At 48.4% G+C, this 18,292-nt stretch overlaps 1 protein-coding gene across 6 annotated transcripts in view; it reads left to right on the forward strand.

The window, feature by feature from the left end:
* Window positions 1–18,292, forward strand: part of TRIM25 (tripartite motif containing 25) — a 55,155-nt gene that overhangs the window by 16,995 nt on the left and 19,868 nt on the right. For 2 of the 6 annotated variants that reach the window (XR_003525144.2, XM_027624772.2), the window contains exon 9: window positions 1,207–1,732. Coding sequence is in view for 4 of the 6 variants with exons in the window: in XM_027624772.2 (XP_027480573.1) it covers window positions 1,207–1,732 (526 nt within the window). In the remaining 2 variants the exon portion in view is untranslated. The other 4 variants (XR_003525145.2, XM_027624771.2, XM_027624774.2 and 1 more) reach the window with 4 other exon arrangements.

The raw sequence follows: 18,292 nt of genomic DNA on the forward strand, positions 1-18,292 counted from the left end.
GGCTTGGCGCTGGGGCCAGAGCTAACTGCCGCAGAGCTGCTGGTGACGCACTGAGCCACGTGTTTCTGGAGCCACGTGAGCAAAGAAACGGAGTTTTAGCAACGCAGGACCTCGGAGAACATTTTCCCTCCTCTGTTCATCTTGCCCCCTTGCTGGGGTGGGGGGAACCTCAGGCCTCTGTGAAAAGCATCCTGCCCTGAGCCACCTAGCAAGGGAGTGGCAGGCGGTGGCAAAAACCCGGGTCTCGTGGTTTCCAAGGTCCCAAGCTAGGGATTTCCCCTCTGCTGGGCTGCCCTGGGACCTCTCCCCCACGGTCCAGGGTCTCCTGGGAGGGGAGGGGCAGAGATGAATGTGTCCCAGGAAGAAGGTTGAGCATGGGGACAACATGCAGCTGAGCTTAGTCTTCAGATCTCCTGGAACTGGTTGGAGGAAGTGTGGCAGGAAGGGTAGGGAGGCCATGTGAGTGTCCCAACCAGGAATATTCAGATGATTGCTGTGTTTGGCTCCCTGCTGCCCACCGAGTAAAGTCTAGACCCTTTAGCTCTCTGCCCTGTGGCCCCAACCTGTCTCCCTTCTCCTGCTAGGACCTCTCTCCCAGCTGCCCGGCCTTTTCTGGTCCCAGTACATGCTCACCATCCTTATGACTCCAGGCTTTGCTCTTGCTGTCCCTTCTGCCCAGAATAGCCTCACCCCACTCTGCTTGCTTTTGTTTAATTTTTCTCAGCTTCCTGTTGCTCAGCTCAAATTCCAGCCCACTTGTGAAATGTTCCCCTGTTCTCCCCCCACCCTTCAAGTAGAGCCACTTGTCCCTAGAGCAGCGCACCCACCTGTTTGGCAGAGTTAGGCCTCACGGTGTTGTCACTGATGGGCTTGCCTTGCCATGAGGCTGGGTACCATGTCTGGTCAGAGTTGGGTGTCTTGCCCAGAATCAGGTGCTTGGTAAATGGCTTTGGGTGAATGAATAGACAGATGGGTGACAGATGGACAGTTGGCTGGATTGATAGATAGATGGACACATGTCAGGCTGGCTGGATAGAATGGATGGATGGATGTGTGTATGGATGATGGATGGGTGGATGGGTGGGTAGATGGATGGATGGATGGATGGATGGCTAAAATAAATAAGTCCTACCAGGTGGGGAAAGGTTTAAACGTGAGAGCACTTTGGGCACCTTGTAATTGATCCCTTGGGTAATGCTTTCTTAGATGCCATTAAATTCAGCCTGGACTACAACACTGCCCACAACAAGGTGGCTCTGTCGGAGAACTACACAGTCGCCTCTGTGGCCGACTCATCCCTGAACTACCAGCCCCATCCCAAGAGGTTCGTGTACTGCTCTCAGGTTCTGGGCCTGCACTGCTACAAGAAAGGGATCCACTACTGGGAGGTGGAGCTGCAGAAGAGCCACTTCTGTGGGGTGGGCATCTGCTACGGCAGCATGCCACGCCAGGGCCCCGAGAGCCGGCTCGGCCGCAACAGTGCCTCGTGGTGCGTGGAGTGGTTCAACACCAAGATCTCTGCATGGCACAACAACGTGGAGAAGACGCTGCCCTTCACCAAGGCCACGCGGGTCGGTGTGCTTCTCAACTGTGACCATGGCTTCGTCATCTTCTTTGCTGTCACCGACAAGGTCCACCTGATGTATAAGTTCAAGGTGGACTTCACGGAAGCCGTATACCCGGCCTTCTGGGTGTTCTCTGCCGGTGCCATGCTCTCCATCTGCTCCTACAAGTAGGCAGGCCCCGGACGCGGGCCTTTGCGGGCCCCAGACTGTGGGGGACGGAGCTGCAGGGGGACCTCTGAGGGACCAGGGGTTGAAAGTGTGGGAGGGGATCTGGTGGGAGGCTGGGGCCGGGGGATGGGGTAAGAGGAGAGATCTGGCCAGGGGAGGGGATGGGGGTGATTGCGTGGTGGGCCAGGAAGCATTGCCACCTCCTGGTGCCCATCAGGGCAGGGTGACCTCCTCCCCCTTGTTCTGGTAGGTCTCTGGCTGCTGGCAGTGGGACTGGGCTTTGGGGGGTAAAATCGTTAGCTCCCTTTCCTCTTGGAACCTGTAGCCACTGTGCGCTCCTCAGGCGACGTGGTGTGAGCCCCTTTGCTCTCTGGATCAGCCTTCGGATCTTAGCATTTTGATTCTTCCCTATAGGGCTATTCAACTCAATGGATTGTTTAAAAATTCCAAAGTAATTGAATTTCAATTATTCACCCCCCTTCCACTCCACCTGCCCACATGTATGTGGGCATTCGGGTGTATGCTCAGACCCTGGTTGTTTTCTGTCCTTAAGAGAAACTACCCATGGCAGGTCTCCACCCAGATCAGAGTTGCTGGAAGGAGTGTGTCCTCTCCCTTCACTGGCAAATAGCCCTGCTCCCCTTCCTCTCCTTGGACCTCACACCCCGTCGATGGCTTTCAAATGTTCAGTGCAATAGGAGACTTTTCAGGCTAAGGTTTTGAATCAGCCTTTGTGGAATTTGTGATTCAAGGTCAAGGTGACCCAGGTCCCACAGATGCAAACCCCTCCCATTTCCCACTCTTGGCTGACATTCTTTGGCTGTACCCACAGAGCCTTGGGGAGGCCTCCTTCCCATAGCTTAGGCTTTGGGGCAAGGAACTCCACGGGGCAAGAGCGAACCTGCTCTGGGTTGACAGAGCGTGGTGGTTTTGCTCTTGTAGAGTGTCGTCTTGCCTTCTTACTGGTAACTGGGCTCCATGGTAGCCTCTCCTCCCCAGGACTGTGAGATCCTGGACTGGCTGGTGGAGATCCCACGGTGGCCAGCACAGTTGAGTGGACAGCTAGGCTTGCTGTCCGTAGCCTGTAATCACACGGACAGGTCGTGTGGGGCAGCCTCACGACCACGCTAGCTCACCTGCTGGGGTGACTACCTGTGGCCCAAAGCATCTTCTGGCAGGTCCTAGGAAACGTCAGCATTCTTGTTTACCCCTGGCCACAGGCTGCGCACCTGGGGCTGGCCCTCACGGGAGTCAGATGCCCGCCACTGGCTCTAGCCCCTTCTCTTTGCCTCCTTGGAGCTAATTCCAGATGGGGGGGTTAACCAGGCTAGGGGAGCCAGAGACCTTAAGGGCCAGGGAGAGAACACGCTACAGGGCTCAAGCACAAGGGGCTAACTTTCCTGCAGTGCTTCTGTGCAGTGAAAATAACCCCAGTCCATGAAGGGGAAGGAAGGAATGGACTGCCAGAATTTCCCAAGCTCCTTATATCCTGATGTTGTTAGGATATAAATTCCCAATCCAAAAGTGGGAGGAATTTAGCCTCCTGTTGGTGAAACGAATCCTGCTCTGGACTTTCCTAAGACGGGGAGCTCAGATCAGGCTCTTCGCGGTATAAAAAAGAGGTCACCATTGGGGACGTGGGGACTCCAGACCTCTTCTATGAATATTTGAGAATGTAACACATCTCTGGCCTTGCACTGGAATTCCGGGGCGCTCCGGTTGAGCCCCGAGCCCTGGAAATTCCTGATGGGTGTGTTGATCTGTGTCGTCCCCCGGCAAGGACTTCCACTTCCTTGGAAGGGAGATCATCTTTGTAGGGAAGAGATCCCTGCAGTAGCCGAGATGTGTTTTTTTTTTAAGTGTTCTTCCTTTGATCCTGGGAAGAAGAGTTCTTTGGTGATTCTTCTCTGCTGTTGGCCCAGGTCAAAAGCATCTTCATTGATCCTCTGAAACAAAAGCCTTGCCTGAAGCCCATTTGGCTTGGGAGACAGCTGGGCTGAGGAGGAGAACGCTGGCGGGGAATCCGTGGGTCCTGCTGTGGCTCTCTTCTGTGGACCTCAGAGCAACAGAGCGCACTTCCCCCGCGTGTTGTCCCGGCCTCGGGATGGGGCGGATACTTCCCTCTGTGTGAGAGAGGCAAGTGGGTAGCCCACACTGAGCTCTGTGCAAGGGGCTCTGGAGATGGAAACCCTTGCTGTCTTGAGCCATCCTGTGTGCGTATGGGATGGTGGGACGTAAGTTCCCTCGCCACTGCCGAGTGCACAGTCCTCAAAGTTGGGGCAACTTTGTATTCATCTGATTTCTTGTTTTGCAAAATCAGTCAGGTGAGGAGGTATTGGATTCCTCTGCTCACTACTCTTGCCATCTAGGAGGAGATGCCTCCTAGATGCTCCCTGGTGCCCTGGGGAAGAGTCAGAAATCCCCAGAAACACAAACAGAAAACTACGACCCCAGATGCAGGTGTCAGGGACTGACTCAGTCACTCTGGCACGAGCAGGTCAGGGTCAGGTGTTTGTATTATTCAAGACCGGTCAGTGCTCTGGTTTAATTACTCTGAAATGGATCTGCGACCTGTAACTAATATTGGGACATCATTTCTTTATCCTGCCTCCCCCCCCACTATTGACTTTAGTTAATTCAGAGTATTTGAGCTATTATTTCATGAGCTGATTTTTTTAAGGAGTCGACTCTTCAGGAGACCATTAGGGCTGTAGGCACCGATCTTTTGAAACCGACAAGAACTACTAGGGCTAAGGCTGGTTGACCTACCTTAGAATCTGTGAATGTAACAAAGTGGTATCTGGTACTTTTTCTTGCAGCCCAGACATTGTATGCATTGTCTACACACACTGAAAAGTATAGCACTTCCTGAGTTCTGGGAGTTCTCGTGAATTTTGTTTTTGTTTTGTTTTCGTGAATTCTTGAGCCCGAGGGAAGTCCTGTGTCATAGACTGGATGTTTCTGTTGCTTCAACAATCATATGTTGAAACCTAACCCTCGGTGCGATGGTAGGGTTGGGGGGATTAGGTCATAAAAGCAGAGCCCTCATGAATGAGGTTAGTGCCCCTATAAAGAGACTCCCGTAGAGCTCCCTCACCCCTTCAGCCATGTGGGGACATAGCAGGAAGACAGCTCTGAACCAGGAGGCCGTTCCTCACCAGACTTTGAATCAACCAGCCCTGGATCTTGGCTGGATCTTCCAGCCTTCAGAACTGTGAGAAATAAATGTTTGTGAGTTAAGCCACCCAGTTTCTGGTACTTTTGTTACAGCATCTCAGACTAAGACACCACAGGAGCTGCACAGCTGAATAAAGGAAGTGCTTCTGTGCACTGGAATTCCGGGCGCTCCAGTTGAGCCCCGAGCCCTGGAAATTCATTTGAAATGGAGTTGGGAGGCACCTGGATGGCTCAGTTGGTTAAGCGTCCAACACTTGGTTTCAGCTCAGGTCATGATCTCAGGGTTGTGGGATTGAGCCCCGCCTCGGGTCCCATGCTCAGCACGGAGTCTGCTTGTCCCTCTCCCTCTGCTCCTTCCCCTGCTTGGGCTCCTTCTCTCTTTCTCTCATAAATCTTTTTTAAAAAAATGGAGTCGGGAGGCTGGAAGGGGGAGCTCTCATGCTGTACCACTCCTTGCAGCCCTTTGCAGACCCAGTGGGAAGAGAATACCTTGCATTGGCAACAGCCCTGCATACTCCCCTCTCGTATGGGTCCAAGAAGAGTGGCTGACCATTCAATCTGTCACACTTCACTACCGCAGCAGGAGGAAGAGAGATTTTCTCCTTCCCCGGCAACAGCCCAGCCAATGAGAGACCATTACAACTCAGCTGGTGAAAAGCCATTACACTTGGAACTCCCAGTTGACGCCAACGGACTTTTGTTTATAACAGCCCTCCCAAACCCCACCCCACCACCTTTGCACTATCAAAGAATGTTCCTCCCTTCTGCTCTCAGGACTTGTGTGTAGTTTTGCCATGACTTGTGTGTCCCAAATTGCAATTCTCTGCTATTCCTGAATAAATCTATTTTTACTGGTAATATAACTTTCATTTTCAAGGTTAGCATTACCTTCTGGATTTGCCAGTCAGAAGTGTCGGTGGCCTGGGGACCCCCGAAGTGTGGCTGCTGTCTGACGCAAGGGCAGTCCTGTTGGGACAGTGTCCCCCAGCCTGTCGAATCCAAACTCCAGGCTGTTAGCAGAATTGTGTCACCGTGCACCATGTGCTGTCAGCACAGAGGTGGTGGGACTGTTTCTTTTTAAGATTTTATTTTTTGACAGAGCACACCTAGGCAGAGCGGCAGGCAAAGGGAGAGAGAGAGAGGCAGGCTGCCCGCTGAGCAGGGAGCCCGGTGCGGAGCTCGATCCCAGGACCCTGGCAGGCAGACACTTAACCGACTGAGCCACCCAAGTGCCCCATCTTTTTGGTTCTTTATAAGGAATTCCATCTCTCTGTTTACAGTGCCCATCGTCCCCGTATGCCATCTACTTTATCTCTCGAAGCCCTTAGCTAATTAATTATAGTTGTTTTAAATTCCCAGCCTGATAATTCCAACATCCCTGCCATGTCTGCTCTATCTCTTCAGATTGTGTTGTTTGCCTTTTGGCATGCTTTGTAACTTTTTCTGGCTAGCCACACTCGGCGTGCTAGGTGAAGGTGAAAGGAATTGCTGTAGATAGGCCTTTGGTGTGTGGGGGGGGAGCCATGTTCCGTAGCCCTGTGATGAGATCTCAGCCTTGGGTGAGGCCCCGCCTCTGGGCTGTGAGCCTCACAAGTATTTCTCGGTTTTATTCTGCTCCCCCCAAGTAGAACAGGATGGCTAGAGGGGTCTGGAATGGGCTGTTTCTCTGCCCCCAGATCTGCTAGGCTCTGATAAAACCCCAGCAGGGTAGGCTGTGGTTAAATAGTTTCTCCTGAGGACAGGCCTTGTTAAGAAGAGCAGAGTGACTTGCTGCATTTCAAAATGGTCCCTCTTCCCCCTACCTCCTGGAAGCTCAAGAGGATTTTTCTCCAGTATTTGCTGTGGGAACCTGAGTGAGCTCTTGGAGGTAAATCTTCACAATGTGGTGGGAGTCCCCCTATGACTGGGCCCCTTGGAGTTTTTAACCTTCAGAGTCATCTACCCGAGCCTCCAGCAGTTCATCAGTTACACTCCAGGTGTTTCTACTCCAGCAGTGGTTCCATTGGTGAGTCTCTGCCTTCAGAAGTCATGATTCCTTGTTTGTCGTCTGTGTCTCCAATCTTGGGGACAGCAGTTGGCCCTGCGTACTCCCCTCTCGTATGGGTCCAAGAAGAGTGGCTGATCATTCAATCTGTCAGCTTTGTACTTACTGTTAGGAGGGAATTGCACCTTCCAAGATTCCTATGTGTGGACCTCCATGCTTTCATTTTTATTCAGTTCAAAATACTTTTAGTTTCCCTTATTTCTTCTTTGACCCATCAGTTATTTAGAAGTGTGTTTTTTAAGTTTTTACGTATTTGGGGGGTTTTCCAGATATCTTTCCGCTATTGGCTTTTAATTTAATTCCACTGTGGTCTGAAATATACTTTGCATTGTTTGAATTGTTTGAAATTCAGCAAGTTTTGATTTATGACTCAGAATATGATCTAACTTGGAAAATGTTCATGTGCACTTGAAAAGATTGTGTATACTGCTGTTGCTGGGTGGAGTGTTCTATAAATGTCACTCGGTCAAGTTGGTTGATAGTGTTCAAGTCCTTTATTTATATCCTTACTGATTCATGTTTACTTGTTGTATCAGTTATTGGGAGAAGGGTGTTATAATCTTTGACTAAAACCGTGGGTGTATTTACTTTCTTTTTTATCAGTCTTTGTTTTATGAAATTTGAAGCTCTCTTATTAAGCACCTAACTATTTAGGATTTTTATGTCCTTTCGTTGAGGTGACCCTTTTATCCTTATGAAGCAACCCTTTATGTCCCTGCTAAAATTCTTTGCTCTGGAAACCACTTGTCTGATATTAATAAAGACACTCTAGCTTTCTTTTGATTAATGTTAGCATGGCATATCTTTTTTCCATCCTTTTGCTTTTAACCTATGTCATTATATTTGAAGTGTATTTCCTATAAGACAGCATGTATTTGGTTCTTGCTTCTTTTTGCAATCTGACAATCTCTGTTTTTAACTGGTGTGTTTAGACCATATACACCGAATGTAACTAAGCATGTAGAATGGGAAATAATGCTGTGGTCATCTTTGGAAAAAAAAACACAAAGCTGCCATAATGCTCTCCTTTTTTTTTTTTCTCCTTGAACACTTACATACCGGTTTCAGGTTGGCTGGCATCTATGTTAATTTATTTTTTGTTCTGTGCAATTACTGTTATTCTACTCTTGAGGGTAGGGAAAAATGTTCATATGAAAAAACTACTCAGCTTGCAATTTTACATTCATCTTTTCTATGTAAAAGATTTACACACACACACAACAGCATTTGAACCTCACTGCCAATATCCATTAATAATATTGGATTATTTCCCTGATGCTCCTGGAACTACCAAATACAATAACTCTTGAAGTGACACAAAGAGTAGCGTCACCTGTTGGTTGCACAGAAACTAAATTCTTTGTTTAAATTTGTTTTATTTTTAAGTAATCTCTACACCCAACATGGGGCTCAAACTCACAACCCTGAGATCGGGAATCACATGCTTCACCAACTGAGCCAGCCAGGGGTGCTCCCAGAATCTAAGTTCTTAAAATGCCAAACCAAATCAATGCTTCGTTAGCAGAAACTGCTCCTTTTAAAAAAGAAAAGGCTCCGAAATGCATTCCCACTTTATAAAACACTCATTTAGAAAGGAATGACACCTCTTGATGCAACACCTAAAGAAAAGGCTGAATGCAGTCTGTGCTCTGCTGCTGTTTTTGAAAGTTATTTTTTAAAAATACAAATCGAAATTTGCTCATGATATAAGAAGTGCCAAATATCTTTAGTCAGAAATAGAATTCTATGAAATGTAAACAAAAAAGCTTCTGCATTTATTTCCCTCTTGTGGGGTGGCTGTGCAATTTTGTCCTATTGTACGGGTAGACCTCTGTTCTATTCCCAGGAGTCCTGCCTGTGAGGTGGGGTGGTTTCTGTTTTGCTTCTGCATTCCTTGATGACTCATAATGAGACATTACTCTTGATGTCTAACAGTTGGGTATTCCTTTAGCACATTCGAACAGTGACATGTAAGTGACCTTTCATTTGTCACGTCTCTGGAAGGTGGCCAATAACCAGAAACTCAGTACAACAGTATTAGGTGCTGTTGGACACTTAGGAAACAGCAGGCTTTGCCATGGGAAAAAGGAGAGAATACTAGAAGTGATGATCCCCACCCCCCCCAGCTTAACGGTGAGGCAGAGACTAGAAGAAAGATGCTGGAGTTGTATCCCACAGTGGTCTCTTCTCTGTTGTATTTTTGATCGGTCTCTTTCCATGAGGTAGTTCCTCTCCCATGCGCTGCCAAGTAGGCCCTGTGTTCCTTAACAAAGCAACAATAGTGAAAGCGCCACCAACTTGCCAAATCTGGCGGAGCCCAAGGGCGTGCCTCCCTGGGTCATAGGTCATCTTCTGTTGCTCTATTTAGGACACTCGTCCCGCCCCTGCCCCAGCAGATATGCCTCTGTGGGTCATTAGAGTGGCTCTTTGCGTGGAACTCTGACTCCAGATCCCTCCCTACAATACTACTGTTACCGCACTGGCCTCATGGAGGGGTGGCTTATTCATTCAGTGAATACTTTTGGGAATTCTTACTATATGCCAGGTACTGTTCTCATGCTGGGGATACAGCAGTGGAAAAAAAAAACCCCAAATCCCTGCCTTCCTGGAGTCTACGTTCTAGTAGAGGGAATAGACAACACAGATAAATGTTAGTTAGGGAAAAATGCGATAAAATAAAGCAAGGTTAGGACATAGTGTGATAGATTTATGTGTGTATGTGGTGGGCCAGATAAGATGTTCAGGGAAGACCCCTCTGATGGGGCGACATCTGATCAACATCCAGAATGAAGTGACATAGAGGGTCAGACCATGTGAAGCCAAGCTTGGGGAGAAGAGCAAAGGCCCTGTGGCAGGAATGTGTCTGTCGTCTGGAGGACATTGTGGCAGAGTTTTGGATTTTATTTCAAGTGTAAGGTAATGTGAGGAAGGCCACGCTCCCCTTTAGTCCTCCTCTCTCATTTCCCTCCAGAAAGCTCCCTGAGAGCATTATTTAACAGAGAGAGACGCAGCGAGAAAGGGAACACAAGCAGGGGAAGCGGGAGAGGGAGAAGCAGGCTTCCCGCGGAGCAGGGAGCCCGGTGCGGGGCTCGATCCCAGGACCCGGGATCATGACCTGAGCTGAAGGCAGACGCTTAACGACTGAGCCACCCAGACGCCCCAAGAGAGCAGGAGTTCTTGTCTCTCTTGTTCTCGGCTATTTCGTAAACAGCAGCAAAGCGCCTGGGACATAGTAGATGCACAAGAAATGTTCATCAACTCTGTGAATGAACATCTCGAATACAAGCTCCAACGTGCATAAAAGACTGTTCTATGTTTGGGGCCAGACAGAGGAATTTATAACAGAGCAAAAAAGTAATATTTAACACCTGATGCTAAACACGACTATTTCCAGAGTCCTAGGAAAAAAGCAAAAGCAAAAGTTAAGTCCTCCACAGGCATCCTCTTGAAGCATTCTGGAGTTTAGCCTATCCTTTCTCTTCTGGGTCCATCTGATTTTACTGGGAGGAGAGAGCCCTTTCTTCAACCTTGCACAGAGAAAACCTCCATACCCCTCGTCAACCCCTCAAAGGGACTGATTTTGCCCTGGGATTTAGTTGTCTCTCTTTCTCCCTTTCTTCGTAGGACACGACATCCTTAGGGGCAAATTCCCTAGCACCTAGGTATTTAGTCTGGATGATTCTCAGATATTAGAGGCATTTCAGTCACCTGAAGGACTTGTTAAAACAGATCCCTGGGCTCTATCCCCAGAGTTTTGGGTTTAGTAGGTCTTGGGACTTTGCATTTCTAGCAAGTTCTCAGGTGTTGCTGATACTGCAGATCTGGGGACCGCACTTTGAGAATCAGTAGTCTAGAAGAACATCTCAGGGGGCATCAATAAATACATCCATCTGGGCCTTTGTGTGTCCAGTTTGGGCCCCTCTGAAGTCCACTAAGATGAGAGGAAGAACTTTCACTCTGCAGCATTCTACATGGTAGAGCCTTCCCTCGTATATGGGTATTTCTCATCTCCTTGGCTTGCATCATACTTCACTTCCCCTTTTCTTTGGTTATTTGTCATTTCATCCTCTGTTGATTCTACTTGTCCACGCCCCCTTAAAGTTGAGAGTCCAGGGTCCCTGCTATTCTTAGCTTAGCATTCTGCCCTCCAGGAACCCACCCACTATCATCATCACCACCATCATCCCATGATCATCACCATCATGATCATCATCATCATCACCAATATTGATTCCTACCTATTATGTTCCTGGTAACGTACCAGACTCTACGTACATATTAGTGAGGACGCTGCTTTTGATGCCGATGAACAGAAAACCCAACTTAAAAAAATTGGGAGATTTTTCATCTCACACACCAAGTAGTCCCAAGGTAGGGCAGTTCCAGCATTGACTGACTCAGTGCATCAATACTGTCATCAATGGGTCTTCCCTTCCTTCCACACTGCCATTCCTGGCCTATTGGCTTTGTCTGCAGGTTTGCTCACCTCCTGGTCAGAGAATGACTGCAGTGGTTGTAGGCATTTCCATGGGGTCACGACACTGCAGACCATAACACGTCTTACCTTATTACGTCTTCCAAGCAACCCTGAGAAGCGGGTTCTATTCTCCTTTTTTTTTTTTTTTTTGTAGGTGAGGAACACGGGCTCAAGAGATCACATTAGAACCCTGGAAGCGTTATGCTATGTGAAGTGAGCCAGACGCAAAAGGACAAAAGTGTCTGATGCTACCTATATGAGGTACGCAGAACAGGCACATGCATGAGGCTGGAGGGCAGCAGAGTGGCTCGCAGGGGCTGGAAGAAGCAGGGAAGAGGGAGTTAGTGTTTCGTGGGTGGGGGTTTCAGTTAGGGAAGATGAAAAAGCTCTGGTGATGGTCGCACAACAATGGGAATGTACTTAGACCACTGCGTTGCACGCTTAAAAATGGTTGAGGACGCCTGGGTGGCTCAGTCGGTGAAGGGTCTGCCTTCGGCTCAGGTCATGATCCCAGGGTACTGGGATCGAGCCCTGCATCGGGCTCCCTGCTCAGCGGGGAGTCTGCTTCTCTCTCTCCCTCTGCTTCTCCCCCTGCTTGTGCTCTCTCTCTGTGTCTCACAAATAAATAAATAAAATCTTAAAAGAAATGGTTAAAACAATACATTTTATGTTATGTGTATTCTACCAACAGAGAGAGAGATTCCCAAAATGGCCACAGCCCTCTTTCCATTCCCGCCTGCTCTTCCAGAACCTTCCCACACCCTCACTAAGAGGCAGAGCCTATTTCTCATTTTGTTGAGACTTGGCAGTTTTGTCACCACCTTGGTGATAGACAGTGATAGGAGTGACCCTGCGTGACTTCTCAGGCGAGCTCACAAAAGGAGCTAGGGCTCCTGCCTGGCTCTGCCCCTCAGAACGCTCTCCTGGGGACTTGGGCACCACGTGCAAGGGACCCCCAGCCCCGGCCGGTGTCCCTCCTCCCCCCGGGCTGTGTGACCAGCGAGCTCTGGCCGGCTCCGCCGTGGCGGACCTGGCGGAGAAACAGACCCATGTGGGAAGCCGCTGATTCGGGAGCAAAATCCATAGCTTGACAGCCACAGTGCCTGGAACCCATGGCAATGAAGTGACAGAGGCCGAACCCCGGACCTGGAGCCGAAGCGCACTCAGTCGTACCCCCTCTGCTCCGCCAGTGACCACACACCTACACGCCAGCTCCGCGCCGGCCTTGACCCGTCCTATGTGCCTGTCCTACGGTAACTTCACAGTCTGCAGAGAGAGTGTCTAGAACCACGCTCATCTTCTGTTGCTCGAAACCAGCGCCCCTCATGTGGAGGAAGCGCCCTGCTGTGGTACTGTGTTGACCTTGGACTAACCGACTAAGGCTGAGGCTTGAACCGCTCCCTTGCTGCGTCTTGGCAGAGGCTGCCTTGTGATCCTCGCAGACACAAGGGGAGGGGAGGTCTGCAAGAAGCTGGCGCAAGGCCATCTTCTGTTGGCCTTCTTTCTCCTGGGAAGCTGTCATGAGAAGATGTCTCCTTTCTGTGAGGTCCTGGTGAGGCATGGGTGTCAGAGTTTCAAGCCACTTCCCTGCGGGGGCGGGGCGGGTGTACTCGCTCCCCAGCAGGGGGCTGCTTCGTTCGCCCTGCAGTCACCTGGCCCCTTTGGTTTTGCTGGCGTGCCTTTCAGTGTCTGAGGCACACATCACAGGGAGCTTGCACCTTTGGGTTCTTTTTGCTGTCTTTAAGTAATACACTCTTTCAATCTAAAAGTGGCTCCTTGTAACTTCACTGGTTGAATCAATCAGGCCTTGGCCTTTTAGGCGAGCTTGAAATCCTGCACTTCCCCATTCTTATCATTTATGTAGTCACAATCAATATTGAACAAATTCATTCTTCCATGGCTGGAAATCTTGAGGCAACTTAACCCTTTCCTCGAGGTATCCTCCATCCAGACCTGTCATTCTTCCTCTGTAAATGTTCTCATTTCTGCCTCTACTCCCATCTCTTGTCTCCCCCTGAATTCAAACCCTCGTCTGCTCACTCCTACGTTGTAGTAAAATCCCTGAACTAGGCTTCCTGTTTCTAAACCTTCTCCTTGTAACTCATCTTCCATGGCACTGCCCGGGTAATGTCAAGATGCCATTTTGCATGTGGCACCCCAAGGTTTACAGGCTTAAAGTCGATATGCTTTAGCTTCTTGTTCAAGGCTCTCCAGTTTTTGCTGTATCTCCAAATTCATCTTCCATGAATCCTCCTCACTAACCTTTTCTTCTCACCAACTTGGCCAACACAATGTTCTTTGAATACGCCAGATGGCGTCTCCTGTAGTTCAGGCTAAGTGCCACTTTCTTCCTTCCTGAAGCCTTTCTCCACCACTGGCTCTCGTGAACCCGTGTGTCACTGAGTTCTCTGTAGTACTGCATGGTTTTGTGGATGAGTCCGAAAAGAAAATGACTAGAGGGGCGCCTGGGTGGCTCAGTCGTTAAGCGTCTGCCTTTGGCTCAGGTCATGATCCCAGGGTCCTGGGATCGAGCCCCACATCAGGTTCCCTGCTCCGTGGGAAGCCTGCTTCTCCCTCTGCTTCTCCCCCTGCTTGTGCTCTCTCTCTGTTAAATAAATAAATAAAATCTTAAAAAAAGAAAATGAAAATGACTAAAGACGGTGGGGGATAACCAGACAGAGCAAATTCATTGCCATTTGGTACTAAATGTCTGAGACGCACCGGCTGGACTGGTGTTCTTGGCCCAGAAGTTCTTAAGTGGAGTCTAAGGAGGCCCCTGAAGTTGATTTTGAAATTCTGCTATATGTGTATAGCAACACTGTAACACTGTGTGTGTGTGTGTGTGTGTGTGTGTGTGTGTGTGTGTGTGTCCGTAACTATAACCAGCTTCTTACAGAAGTCTGCTTCTGACCCAGTAAAGGCTGAGAACGCCTGACCGAGACAGAACCTGGCATAACTTAGAGACAAAGCAACAACAAGCCCCATTAGATTTTGGAATCACAATACTCCAGCTCCGTGAGACACTGGCATGTCACTAATCTTTCTGAATCACAGTGTACTCGTTTGGAAAACGAATGGTATCTCCTCTCCCTACTCGGTTGGGTTTTTGTGAGGAATAAATAAAATATGTGAAATTGCTTCATAAATGGTCAAATGCTCTGTAAACATAAGTGATTATACCACTTAATTCCAAACCATATGGTTCTGTTTATAGGTTCCAGTTTACACAATTTCTTACCTATCTTGAGATAACAAGTTCTTATCAGTCTTTTTTATTTGAAATATAGTTGACAAGTCCTTATTGGTCCTCTCTCCCCCTCCCTCCTGTGATCTGAGTGTTTCTTCCGTTCAGAGTCCATTGTCATTACCTGAATCATGGTCACAAGCTTTGGTAGGACACTAAAGGTTACTGCTCCTATCATCACATTAAACCAACCCTCCTGCAGTATTTCAGTCAGAGCTTATTTATAAGGAAACTCACTGCAACTGGCTCCCCTCCTCTACGGAAGGAGGTAAGGATTTAAAGCAGGGCTTCTCAAAACTCACTGTGGTGGACCAGGCAGGTGTTTTTGGTTGTTGTTCTTGTTTTTTAAAATTTCTAATACATCATGTATTGGTATTTTTAGAAAACAGAAAAATGACATGAAAAGACATATAAAACACAAGCCACATTTTATTATCATTAGATTCAATAACCAACTGTCAAAATAAGCCATAAAAATGCCTTTTTAATGTTTATTTTTTTAAAAAGATTTTTATTTATTTGACAGAGACACAGCGAGAGAGGGAACACAAGCGGGGGGGCGGGCTGGAGAGGGAGAAGCAGGCTTCCCACTGAGCGGGGAACCTGATGCAGGGCTCGATCCCAGGACGCTGGGATCATGACCTGAGCTGAAGGCAGACGCTTAACCGACTGAGCCACCCAGGCACTCCAAGCCATAAAAATTTCTAAACGCTTACTCAGTTTCTGCACTAACTTCCTGATGGATTGGAAGCAAACAATCTGTGGGCTATACTTTGAGTCATATGGCTTTAGAGGGTACAAGAAAACAAAGCCCCTCTGAGAATCTGGTTACTGGTCAACTGATGGGCTCCCTAGGTCCGATCAGCCACAAGGGGAAATGATTACATGGTCCTTTGGCAGAGTCTTTGGTTGGGGGCACTTCCCAGAGAATGGGGTGTGAGATACACGCAGGTATGCTGTTTGCCTGGGCTGCCCTAGAAACTTCATGTTTGTAGACTATGCTGGAAATTGGAGGTTGAGAGTAATGTCCCGCAGAGTAAGTGTTCTAGAACACATAGAACAGAATCTTCACAAAATATGTGCACATGCTCATTAATTTGAATGCAGAGATGAACAAGATAAGCTCCCTACTCTCAAGAGCTCAGAGTATACCCAGCTTTCTCACAGACTAATTAATGCTGTTTCTATTTCCTAGTTCCAAAACCCTACTGAAAAAATTGTTATGGCCGTGTAATGCTTTCAGCTCATCAAAATCTCTGAACTCCTTCCACAGGTAATTCATCTTTAAAATGTATGTGGATCAGTTTCCTTGTGTGGGGAGTCCCTATGAGGGTTTATCATAAACCCTAGCATTCCCAGTGCCCAGCACCATGACACGTCTGCCCACACCTCACACTGCATTCTCTACGGTACACTGGTGGTGGTGAGGGGCGTTGAGGGTGAGAAAGCAGCGGGGGTGAGGACCGGGCGTCATCAAGCTCTGCATTACCAGTCTGTAATATGGACTCGATAAGGTCTACTCGGGCACTGCCGATTATAACGAGATGAAAATAAGTAAAAACATCTAGCAGAGCACCCAAATGGCCAATAAATGTGTTAAAATGTAAGAAGTCAAAACACGGACTTGTCTGGGGTTCTTAATAGTCTTCCTTGTGAACTTCAGTGGGTGATTCATGTTTAAACTGATTGATCAAGAGAAGGTACACTAGGCTTGGCAGTGTCTGTTTAAAATAAAAAGTAGGGGGCACCTGGGTGGTTCAGATGGTTAGGCCTCTGCCTCCGGCTCAGGTCATGATCTCCAGGTCCTGGGATTGAGTCCCACATGGGCTCTCTGCTCAGTAGGGAGTCTGCTTCTCCCTCTTCCTCTGCCTCTCTCCCTGCTCCTTGCTCTGTCTCAAATGAATTAAAAAAAAAAATCCTTAAAAAAAAATAAAAAGTAGGCAAGTGAACAGTGAATTTTTTTTTTAAAGATTTTATTTATTTGACAGAGAGAGACACAGCGAGAGAGGGAACACAAGCAGGGGGAGTGGGAGAGGGAGAAACAGGCTTCCCGTGGAGCAGGGAGCCCGATGTGGGGCTCGATCCCAGGACCCTGGGATCATGACCTAAGCCGAAGGCAGACGCTTAACCACTGAGCCACCCAGGCGCCCCCCCAATACTTTTTTGTTTTTAGAAGATTTTATGTATTTATTTCAGAGAGAGAGAGACAGCATAAGCCTGAGTGGCGGGGGGGGGGGGGTGGATGGGTCGGTGGGTGGGTGGCAGAGAGAAGCAGGCTCCCCACTGAGCAGAGAGCCTGATGCAGGGCTCGAGCCCAGGACCCTGGGATCATGACCTGAGCTGAAGGCAGATGCTCAACGACTGAGCCACCCAGGTGCCCCGAATTTTTATTTCAAAAAATTTGTAAAAATGGACTTTTGGGTGAAGACAAGAATGAATGTGCATTCAAGTTTGTATACTCTGCTCCAGGCTACCAAAACCATGTGGTAGGAATCTTCTATTCTGCTTTCTGCCCACAAGCACCTGACCCAGAGCTTGCCACAGTTAGTCCTGCCGTAGACCAAGGACCATCATCTGTGAAACTAACTCAAAGCTGTTATTTTATCTCACTGTTGTGTCAAAAAACAACACAGGATCAGACTTTTTGGAGTGCTGCACTTTAAATTTTATTAAAAAACAAGCAAACGTTTCCAACATATCAAATGCTTTAATTCTCATTTGTCTGTCTATAGGCATCAACCACGACAATACAGAGCAAACACAACAAAGTGAGTAACACAGGGTACTTAAGCAGTAGGTACATGGCACTGTGGCCAGGGGTGGGGGAGAAAGTGCAAAGGCCAGCTGGTGTGCGTGGCTGGAGCCATCCCAAGTGTTGACACTGTGGGCTCAGAAAGCCAGTTCAGCCAGCTCACCTGCAGGTGATTAGGGCCAAGGATCCAGGCTGCTCTAAACGTGTAGAAAATAGAATTACAAATCACAGTGCCCATTGTCTGTGGGGCTCCTTCAAACAGATCAAATTCCAGAGAAAGACTGCTGCCAGAGCCCAGAACCAGAGGAAGGAGATCAGGTGTTCTGATGAGCCACTGTCCTCGACTATAGCATGGCGCCCTTCTGGCAGGAATGTTCTCACATGTGGCACAGTCTGCGTACGTGACGGATGCCCTGTTGCCTGGACAGTGTGAGGGGAACAAGGGCAGCAACCTAACTTCCCAGCTCTCCTTTCTAACTTCCCACATTGGTCACCAAAAAGCACCACACAGTGGAAATTTCCTACGGTTTATCTTGCTCAGGGCGTTCTGGGTGGACACTTCCCTTTAGTGGTGAGGCAGCCCAGGAAGTGAGCTGCAGAGATGGAGGAAGTGTCTAGCATCAGCAATACACTCATATCTACAGCTTCTAGGTGACTCGCTTTCTTCTGACGTTTCTGCAGGTGACTAGGTTCAATCATTTAAGTTTTGTGAACTTCTGTATGAGAGAGGGACATTTTTGGATTCTTTCTCCAGATCCTTGGAATGTACCTTTTTGATACCTGCAAACCTCATGCACTGACTATAGTCAGGGCTGTGGGGGTGGGTAAACATGTGTGTATTTACAGAACTAAAATTAACTAAATA

This window comes from Zalophus californianus, chromosome 16 (genome assembly GCF_009762305.2).
Source record: "Zalophus californianus isolate mZalCal1 chromosome 16, mZalCal1.pri.v2, whole genome shotgun sequence".
Lineage (NCBI taxonomy): Eukaryota > Metazoa > Chordata > Mammalia > Carnivora > Otariidae > Zalophus > Zalophus californianus.